The 10464-nt window shown below is 38.9% G+C and overlaps 1 protein-coding gene across 3 annotated transcripts in view; it reads left to right on the top strand.

The window, feature by feature from the left end:
• Positions 1 to 510: 510 nt before the first annotated feature.
• The window catches only part of GPR155 (G protein-coupled receptor 155), a 28691-nt gene continuing 18737 nt past the window's right edge, over positions 511 to 10464 (top strand). For 2 of the 3 annotated variants that reach the window (XM_021552437.3, XM_077785057.1), the window contains exons 1-3: positions 511 to 682; positions 4836 to 5341; positions 8758 to 9157. In XM_021552437.3, the coding sequence (XP_021408112.1) occupies positions 4882 to 5341; positions 8758 to 9157 (860 nt within the window). In that variant the 5' untranslated portion in view covers positions 511 to 682; positions 4836 to 4881. The other variant, XM_077785058.1, reaches the window with a different exon arrangement.

The raw sequence follows: 10464 nt of genomic DNA, 5'->3' as shown, positions 1-10464 counted from the left end.
TTTTCTGCAAGAGAATCTTTGGCCATTACCAGTTTTTAGTTTTTACTGGGGAAATTACCGACTGGCCAAATCCGTGGAACTGATGGCACGTGGAAAACACGGTGCTTTATTTCCAAGCGCTCTGACTGCTCGGGAAAACTGGAATGGGTGTGGGAAGCTCGGGACCGGCTGCTGCCGGCAGCCAGCGCGGCTATCGGGCCCGCCGAGCTGCGGGCGAGGCGGGCTCGGGCCGATAACGGGGGCGCAGCTGGCGGCAGCCGCGAGGGGGGCCCGGCAGCGGCCCGAGCTCGCCCCGCTCTCGTTCTGCAGGGGAGGCGGCTCCCGGCGGCGGGAGAGCCCCTCGGGGCCGGGGCGGCGGCGGAGACCCGCCGCTCCGGGCCGCCCCCCGCGCGGCGGCCGCCGAGCCGCCATCTTGCGGCCGCTCCGTCCCGCGCCCGCAGCCCCGGCCTGCCCGGGGCCGCCCGCGCCGGGCCCGCCGCAGCCGCCCGCGGCCCGCCCGCCCGGGGCGCTCGGCCGCCCGCGGCGCCGGGGCTGTCGCTGGCGGGGCGGGCCGGGGCGGGCCAGACCTCCCCTCCCCGGCCTCGGTACCGGCGGCCTCGGCCTTAGAGCGGTTCTCAGTTTGACAGAGCACAAACCCTCTGCACGCACCCCTGTGCGGAGGCGCCTGCCGAAAGCTAAGTAGGTAAGCTGCCCGCTCATTTCCCCGGCTTCTGGCGCTGTTTTCTGCTGAGCTGTCACGCAGGGCAGTGCTGCTGGCTTTTTATCTTTGCAAACGCTGTGTGCTCCTGGCTGGGGTGACCGTGGGAAGGAGAGCAGCGATGGGCCGGGAAGGGGCAGGGGAGAGATTGGTTTTGTTGCAGCTCTCTGGCTGCAAGTCAAAGGATTTTACATCCTAATTTGGCAAGTGGTGCACGTGAGGTGCTTTTTCAGGGCTGCTGGCAAGAAAATGTTATCTACCTTTTGAAAAACGTTTTGCTGTTTAGTTCAGAAGTAAATATCTATTTGTTGACAAGCCCAAAGATCAGATGTAGTGAGAATTAAGGGGAGGTATGTTTTTAGTTCGTTTCCTGAGTTGACATTGGGTGCCGCTGGCAGCTGTTGCTTCATTTGGCCCTGCCTGAGCTCGTGCACTGCCAGAGGTTTGTGGAGCTTGAAGTGCTGCTGTGTGAGCTGTGCCAGTCGTGTGCTCAGGGCAGGCCTCGGCTTCCCCGGCTGCTCCACAGCCAGGGGCTTTCTTGGAATGGCATCGTGGGAGGAGGATGGCAGAGGAAATGTCATCTTGAAAAACAACTGCTCAGAGACACATATAAGGTGTGTGATGTTTCTTGTGGCATTGTCTAGGTTTCCAGATATAGGTGGCCCATTTCTTGTGCTAATTGGTGTTGCGATATTGTACTCTCTCTGTTTTCTTAGCCCAATAAAGAAAAAGTTAAAAATTGTGGTTAACTTGCAAAAATAGGAACTGCACTAATCACTTCTACCCACTTACTTTTATGATTTTCTCTCTCTAAAGTTTCTTCCTCTTTGACTTACTTCACAAATTTTTACATGAAAATGCATGTAGCATACGCTTATCATAGCTGAGAACAGGGTAGGAGAGCTGCTATGAGCGGCTCTTCCTACCTCAATTCCATTTTAGTCTCCCTGAGTAAAATAAAATGTGTCATCCTTACATTAAAGTAGGGGAGTTTCTGCATTGCATTAAAGTAGGTCATGTTGTGGGTTATAATTTATGAGCAATGTGCATGGTCTTGCCAGTGTCACCATATTATCCTGAGAGTGATTATCAGTTGAAAGCTTAAAAGTGAGAGACCAGAGCGGAGGTATACATTGAAGTTATCTTTTTTATTCAATCATGCTGTCTTTGACTTTCATTAGAAAAGGAAGATGAAAGGGGTTTTCCCCTTCCTTTGGTGAAGGAGACAATTTCTCTATTTCTGTACTCGGAGAGGAACCTGATACTGCTTAACTCAAAGCTGCTGGAGAATTGAGTTTCTGGTCTGGTGAATTTTAAGACTTTGCAAGTATTGACAACCTACAAGAGAAATGTTTCACAGGGAGTTTAAACTGCACTTGTTACTTGCTCTGTGTCAATTGTTGGTCTTCATACAAGGCTTCCTCTCATGCAAGCTGACAGTCTGGCTGCAAGCAGCTGTGCTTGGCACAGTTGACAGCAGATAAGGCAGCATTATTCCTAAAATCTGTGTCTGTATTGGCCTCCAGTTCCCAAAAATGCACCTGTGGCTGAGTTCTCGAGGATTCAAATCTCAATCCTCTGTCCACGAAGGCATAACTACAAATCATATGTTCTATAGAGTCAAAGCTAAGTGCTTTCCCTTGCAACTGTATTATAGTGTCATTTGTCTGGTTAGTTTGCTACATCTACTATAAGAACAAGCTAATTTCTGTGTAGAATATATCAGATTTTGGGTTTTCATGAGATCATTACCTCCGATTTCATTTAGAACTGTGAATTGAAATTATTTCACTCTTGTGAGATGCTAGTTTGATATAAGCCTGAAGTGTAACAAGGCTCTGTATGAAATCTGTGATTAGTCATTACATAATCTCACAATACTTATATAAATGTCTGTATCCTATAGAGCAAAAAGTGCTGAGAGGTACTCACTGTGTTATGCAGAATGCAAAAGCTTGCATTTCTGGAGAACACTGCTTGGCAATAGAAACTCTGCGTTAAATATAAAGGGTTTGGGATGTGCATGTCTCTCGAGCTGAAGAGATGATTCATTCTCAAAGCCCTCTGAGGAGTGCCAGGAGCAGCTTTTACTGTAATGGAGTTCTTCTCTTTGAAACTAATGTGGTTTACCAAAAATTTGTCCTGTATGACTTGACAGGGTCCCTTGTGATGTAGTTGAAGGTAGGCTGAAGGAAGGCTGCAGGAATCTGTCTGTCTCTTACAAAAGATGGTTTGGGATGTGTGGGTGTGTATCCATGTCAGTTTTGATCTAGTGAGGAAGATAGGGGATTTAGTATGTGCTGTTGACTGATACAACACAAGAGTCAGTAATATTTGTTTAAGTTCTGAATTATGAAATGGGGACAAGAGCACTTCTGTATTTTATAGCAATTTTGTGAGGAGAAATGATGATTTTAATACAGAAGGAAGAGAGGCTTGTCATTAGCCTTGAATAGGAAGGCACAGGAGAAGGAATGCTAGTATTTAGGGATAGATACAGTTGAAATACACTCCCACTACACATCAAGTGTTGTATTTGGTTAAAAAAATTCAGCTGTATCTTATTGCTGAAAAAAAATACCTTGAGAGAGAGCAGGTTGAACACATTACACTGCTGGGAACCTTACCTCTATGCAGTGCTATAAGCTTGGAGAATTTGATATGTGGCTGTGCTGAAAACCCGTTTTTTATTTTGCATCTACTGTAGAATGTGGCTGATTTCTTTCAAGGATCAGTGTCTCTGATTCTCTTTTGGACATTTTCCATATTCCAACAACATCCTTAAGTTTTTTAGTAGAAGAAATGATTTGTTGTTTGCTTAATTTCCTGCAAGTTTTCCCATTGTTCTGTAGCAAATAATACTTTGAGCTCCTAGTCCAAATAAATCTAAGCTAATTTATCATCTATAATATAAGGAAGTACAGCCTTTAAAATAAGTCTTACTTGGAGTGAGACTCATTTTCCTTGAGAGAAGGGATAGCCAAGGCTACTGGACAGATTTGGATGATGCAGCAGCTCAGTCCAGATGAGTTACCACAGCATCATAGAAGTGCTTACCAAAAGCCTCAGGCATACATAAAAGTCATGAGTCAAAGAGTTGAAGCTTGTGAATATGTATATGCTGGATGCCAGGGTGTGAAATGGATCTTACAAGACCTCACCTTTGCATTGACTTGATTTACTTGCTTACTTACCTGGCTGCTGTGTTCTGTGTTCCTAGGATACAGAGAGGCTGGGGAAGACTCTGAAAACAGTTGTTAATTTGCACAGATTGTACTGTACAAAGCATTGTTTGGGACTTGACAATTTTGGCTTTACCACTGATACCTTAAATAGCTTAGGGGAAATCAGTTCACCTTTGCCTTAGTTTCTATCCCTACAAAGTGAGGTAAGTAATCTTGACTTCCTAAACAAAGTACTTCAGGATTTAGTCATGTCAGAACTTTATGTGCAGAGTTACCTGATGGACTGCACAGGTTTCAGAGCTATATTGGCAAAGCCATATCTGTTTCTGGCAGGACCTTGCTATTGACCAATGAATATTTGTGTTTGATGTCCACTCTCTTCTGATTTGCAGATTTGACATGTCTGCTTGCATATAGAACCTGTGCTGTTGTAATCAGCCCTTTCAAAGGGAATTGCTGCTAACAAGTGAGGAATGGGGGTCGGTAGATATTTGTGTTGTACATAAATGCTTCATGCATGCCTATATTTCACTGCTACAGACCTAAAGAATTGTATGTGGAAGTATGGGTCAGCTCTAGCACAATGAATTAGATCATTGGCTGCTGTGTCATGTGTGGATTCTTTGCTAGCTGAAAAGTGTATCATGTATATCATGTAAGCACATGATATTGAAATGTTGGGAGAGGTCAATGTTGCACAAAGCAAGGTACAAGCTTCAAGGGTTGATATGATCATTTAAATTCTAAATTTTTCTGGAAGGTAGAGAGGACCTTGCCAAACGTTTTTGTACCAGAGTGGAGAAGCTTTGATTCTTCATCAGATTTATCTTTCTTTCCTGGTGCTCAGTTCTTGTAAGGTCTATTCCTCTTGTCTGTTCTGTAATAATTTAAGAGGGCATAAGCTTGTACTTAAAGGAATGAATTTAATAAATATACATTTGTTCCTTTTACAGATGAGATCATTTCACGCTCTTCTTTTGGAAGAGGTGGTCAGAGGAAATGGATAGCTATTTAGACTTTTCTGCAAAGAACCTCTCATCTTCAGCTAATATGTCTCTTTCTGTGCCTGGACAAGCTGGACTCAACACCACCGGCAGTCCCCCTTCTATGTCAATAAGCAGGCTTTTCCCAGCCCTGCTGGAATGCTTTGGAATAATTCTTTGTGGCTACATAGCCGGAAGAGCCAACATTATCACATCAACTCAGGCCAAAGGACTGGGAAATTTTGTGTCCCGTTTTGCACTCCCGGCTTTACTGTTCAAAAACATGGTGGTACTTAATTTTTCTAATGTGAATTGGTCCTTCCTGTACAGTGTTTTAATTGCCAAAGCTGCTGTGTTTTTTTTAGTCTGTGTTTTAACATTGTTAGTAGCCAGTCCTGAGAACCGATTTAGCAAAGCAGGTTTGTTCCCTATTTTTGCTACACAAAGCAATGACTTTGCGCTGGGATATCCAATAGGTAAGTATGTTTTCTTCTTTAAAATTAATTGTCACTGTTCTAGACATGTTTGCTTTTATATTTCCATAATTTGAAATTGATTTTTGAATTGAAGTTCCATGCAATTGAAATAATTTCTGAAGTGCCTCTCAAATTCTCTTTGAGACTACTACTCATCATCTAGGAAGGGTTAAAACCAAAACAAGAGAGCAAGTTGGTTCTAGCAAAACCACAAGCAAGGTGTTTGATTACAGAATTGAAAATACAATTACAAAGGAAAGGTCAAATATGCAATTCCAGATTATATGTAACAAGTAGATCCATATTTTAGAATACTTTAGGAGTTAACAGTATCTTTCTCGTTTTCCAAGGCAGCATGTTCAGGAGAATCCTCAATCTTTCTTATTCTCTTCAAATTTCCTTGATATGTATAAAATTTAGACAAATGCAGTGGCATACTTTTTTTTAGATTAAAATACCGTGCTTCCCTCAGTTGCATCTCCTGAGATTTATTCCTCTTGAAAGAAGTCAGAAGTATGCCACAAATGAGGTTGTGGAAATTACATCTTTCTTTGTTGGTATTAATTTTAGATGCCAATTAGAGTTTGGGGTTTTTTATATATGTATTTTAGGGGTCTCTGAATGTATTTCCATTGTATCCTGGTTAAAACATTCTTTCAACTTTCTTGTAAGACTGCGTATTTCCTCAGATACCTCATGATTTATAAGATATTATTTATATTTTTTCTATGTATGATCTTGACAAAATCTACACCATTTAGAACTTTACTGGAATAGTTACTGCAACAGAAACATTGTAGACTCTTGAGGTTTATTTCTTTTTGTCCTTTCCCTTCTCCCATCCCCAAACTTTCACTGGTCTTGGGTTCATGCTGTCACCTATGCAAACTTTTTGCTATTAGTAAAATATTACCCAAGCTAGTTCTCTAAAGTGTTTGCAGAACTGGTCAGCTGCTGTTTTTTATGTAGTGGAGGTAGTGTTTTGAACAAAGCCTGATCTTTTAACGAAAAAATATTTTTAAATGCTGTAGCAGTGGAAATTTGTGAAGGAAAAAAATAGATATTAACAAATTGTGAACTAAACCAACACTATTTAAAAAGGCATTTTGAACTCTTAATCATTCCCGAGTCTTTATCCCATGTAACTTCCTTAATACATTACTATTATTATTTATTAATTCTTTACTATGCTCTTTTTTGCTGTTTGAAAAGATTTGCACATAGCAAAATCAAAATATGGGTCAAATGTTTGAAGCCTATCACTGTTTTTGTGTTATCATGGTTATGATAGTTCTAGATTAAAAAGTGATGTTGGGGTGAAAAAGAACCAACTAGTAGAGAGGTTTGTTAGCACACCTCTGGTATAGTCAGAATTACTATGATAGAAAGCTTTGGGATTTTAATTACAGGGTAATAATGATACAAGTCTGACAAACAGACTCAGGTATTCTCTAGAGCTGTGTGCTAAAGCACAGGTGTAGCAGAGGTGCTGTGTAGGTGACAGTCACTGTGACTATAATCATACTCATTGTGTTGAGCATGGACAACTAGTGTGTGATTTATATGTACTTCTGAGCAGCTGGGACATGGAAAATTGATTTTTAAAAAAATTAAAGTTTTTTGTTATGAGCAGCAAGCAGGCACCGTGATTTGAATAAAAAGAAAATTTTTCATCAGTGACAGAAGTTGTGGATTATTTTTACTGTTTTAACAATTCCATAAGACTGATTTCTTATTTTTTTTACCTATAGACTCGGTAATCTAACTCCGCTTTTTGTACCAAATAAAATGTATTTTGACATCATACATAATTGAAAGTACTTATAGACCTTAATTTATTGTCTTAAGTATGCTGCTTCATTTTACCAGAAAGTAAAGTTTTTACAAAATTTTCACTCAGGCATTAATTACACGTGACTTGTGTGAAGTTGTGTTCGAGTGACATGGGCATTCTATATAAAGCAGCATAAACATCAGTTTCAGGTTTGAAATTTTAGGAAAAAACCTATTTGCACAAAAAAGTGTCCTGCATGTTTAAAATGGTTTTGATTACTAGGTTGTGTTTAATACTTAAAACTGGCTTGTTAAATGCAGTAACTAACCCCAAACTTGGTACTTCTGTTCAGCAGTCTATTTAGGATTTTATATGGGTAGTTCTTCTATATGTACTTTAATAATGGCCTGTACAAGTAAAAATGCCTTTAGTGCCTTTTTTAATATTTGTAAGATATCAGCTAATTGAGAATGTCAGTTTATTTGCTCTAAAGAGGGGACTGTTCAAAGTGAGCACTGATTTAGCACTTGGACGTTCCTGTCATTCCAGAGACTTAAATAATACTAAGGTAAAACTCTTTTGGATTTTGAAAAATGTAGTCACAAGGAAAAACTTTTTCAGAAAAGATGAATAATGTTATTAATAACTGTGAATTGCATAGCCTATATCTAATGCATAGTATATGTAATAATTATGATACAATTAACTACATATACGTGTATTATAATTGGCATACTATTAATACCTATAGCATATTATTGATAATTATTAATAATGAAAAAATATTAAATGTAAAAATTATAAGTCAGGTAAAAGAGAACATTCTACTTTTAAAGCATTTGGGTGTTTTTTAAAATTCACATTAGAATTGAATCTTTTATATGCTTCCTAAGTATTTTCATTATTTTTGAAGTGCCTTTAGTACAAACGTGAAATAAAAAGCAATTCTACTTTGACTCAGAAGTATGTAATAGTAATGAAGGCAAAAGGTCATGATTTAGAGTTCCTTGAGGGACCATAACTATAGCAGTAACTCTAGTCCTTAGTAGTCCCAGAGAATGAACCAATAATTATGTCATAAACTTTTTTTTTTCCCGGTTGTTGCTTTGTTGTGTTGTATTGAATCAATGCAGAAAGATCACACCTGACTTACCCATTGAAAACTGATTCAATTCCAAAGAAGTGAGATTCCCTTAAGATGGGAAGCAACTTGTATCCTGCAAAGGTGCATTTTATTGTCCACAACTGTCATGTATCTGGGGAGGAAAAGCAAGTCAGAAATAAAGCCAAAATTTTTCCAGCATTTGGTATGACTCAAAGGAAACATAGAATTGTTACATTGGTTTTTCTTCTCTTTTTCTGTAAATGTTGGCTAATCGTGGGCTGATTAAATAGTATTGGATGGTTCATCTTTGGTCTTTAATGCGTTCTTTAGATAACTGTTGCCTAGTACAATTGGATGTACTTCTCTTCCTGCATTATCTTATATTGATTGTTAATTAAATGTATTTCTTTAGTTCCTTCTGGAGGAAACTTAAATTATTTTCTTTAGTTTTCAGAGAGCAAAATTTAATTTCAATATTTCAATGTATTTTTCTGCTGAAGTGTTATCACTCATAACTCTTCATTTCCTGTCTTCTAGTTGAAGCTTTATATCAAACCACTTACCCAGAGTATCTCCAGTACATTTACCTAGTGGCTCCAATATCTCTTATGATGCTAAACCCCTTGGGGTTTATCTTCTGTGAAATCCAGAAGTGGAGGAATAATCGCACTGTGTCACAGAGCAAAATCAAAATAGTGGGCCTAGCACTCCTTCGAGTTTTGCAGAACCCAATTGTATTCATGGTCTTCATAGGAATTGCCTCAAACTTTATTCTTGGCCAGAAAATTCCTGAATACCTTGAAAACTTCCTTGATGGACTGGCCAGTTCATTTTCTGGCTCTGCACTTTTTTACCTTGGACTCACTATGGTGGGACAGACAAAAAAACTGACAAAGGGTATGGTTGTTGCACTGATCCTTCTCATCACAGCTAAACTGTAAGTTCAATTTATGTATTCTTATAATTTTGTTCTGTAGTTTTAAGCTCTGAATACCCTGGTCAGATGGTTTTTCTCTCAAAAACGTTACATTGGTAGTACATTTCACTTTCCGGTGTTTTGAGTGAGTGCTTCCCAAACTCTCTGATAGAATACAGCTGTTAAATTTTAAAGGAAATTTAGTAGACTGGAAACCTGTTATCAGACTCTGCAGAGAAAGAAAATCAGGGGTGCTGTGCCTTCATGGACTGCCCACAGGCCATTGTTGTGAATTGGGTATTTGGGGAATTAGCTTAAATTAAAATTTACTGAATAAATAGTTAGACAGTAGTGAGTTTAAGTATATTTGATTAGTATTTGTATTTTATTTGGCTTAAACAATGCATCTCCAAATTAGTTGTTTTTCCTTACTTTATAAATTTTTGAAACTACTATACTGGAAGAATGTAAAAACGGTCACTTACTGCTCTAAAACTGCTTGAATTTTAAGCATGAATAAATGCCAAGTTCTATTTAGAACTTACACTATCATTATCTTCCCTTGATTATATCTCAGGGAATGTTTATTTAATATTAAATATTTTATTTCCTACTGAACTACAATTAACGTAATAGTATGTTTGGTTTTCAAATTTATATTGTAAAATTTGAAGGTGCATTTCAGTATCAAGTATAACTAATCAGCAAAGCTCAAGACTTAGTCTGTAAACCAGCTTAATGACAAATTTTGTAATGAAAAAAAGGTGAAAAACATTGTTTAATGTTGCCACTTTGCTTCACTGTAAGCCTATATAAGGCTTACATTGAGTCTGTATGTGATCTGGGCTATTGCTGAAATAGCCTTGATGCCAGCAGTTTGCTGGCCAAAACTTTTGGCATGGGATACTTATCATATTTCAGACAGCTTGCAGAAAGGTGGACTGAATTTCAGAGCTGCTGACTGCTTATAACTACTATTACTGTAACAGTTGAAAAATGAGGGGGTATTTAATGTTTTACCATCCTAAATCTGAAGTTTGTACAAAGAATGTGTCTGCACAATCAGGGAAGCTGCTTCTATACCTGAGTTTGTCGTCATGTTTGTCCTTTTCATTTTAATGTAATTTATGATGTGGGATTTTAAAGCAGCTGGTAAATATATATTTTGATAACAATAAAGGCAGTTGTTCTAAGTGATGCCCATATTACTTTTCATAAGTACTATTCAAACAAGACTTAAATTTCCTTTTTATTAATTTTCAGGGTAAAGAGGGGTCTATTGTTGTAGGTTGAGTAATATTTTTTCAATTACTTTTTCTCCTTTCTTT

Source organism: Lonchura striata, chromosome 8 (genome assembly GCF_046129695.1).
Source record: "Lonchura striata isolate bLonStr1 chromosome 8, bLonStr1.mat, whole genome shotgun sequence".
NCBI lineage: Eukaryota > Metazoa > Chordata > Aves > Passeriformes > Estrildidae > Lonchura > Lonchura striata.
This window is presented reverse-complemented; position numbering and strand designations above follow the sequence as displayed.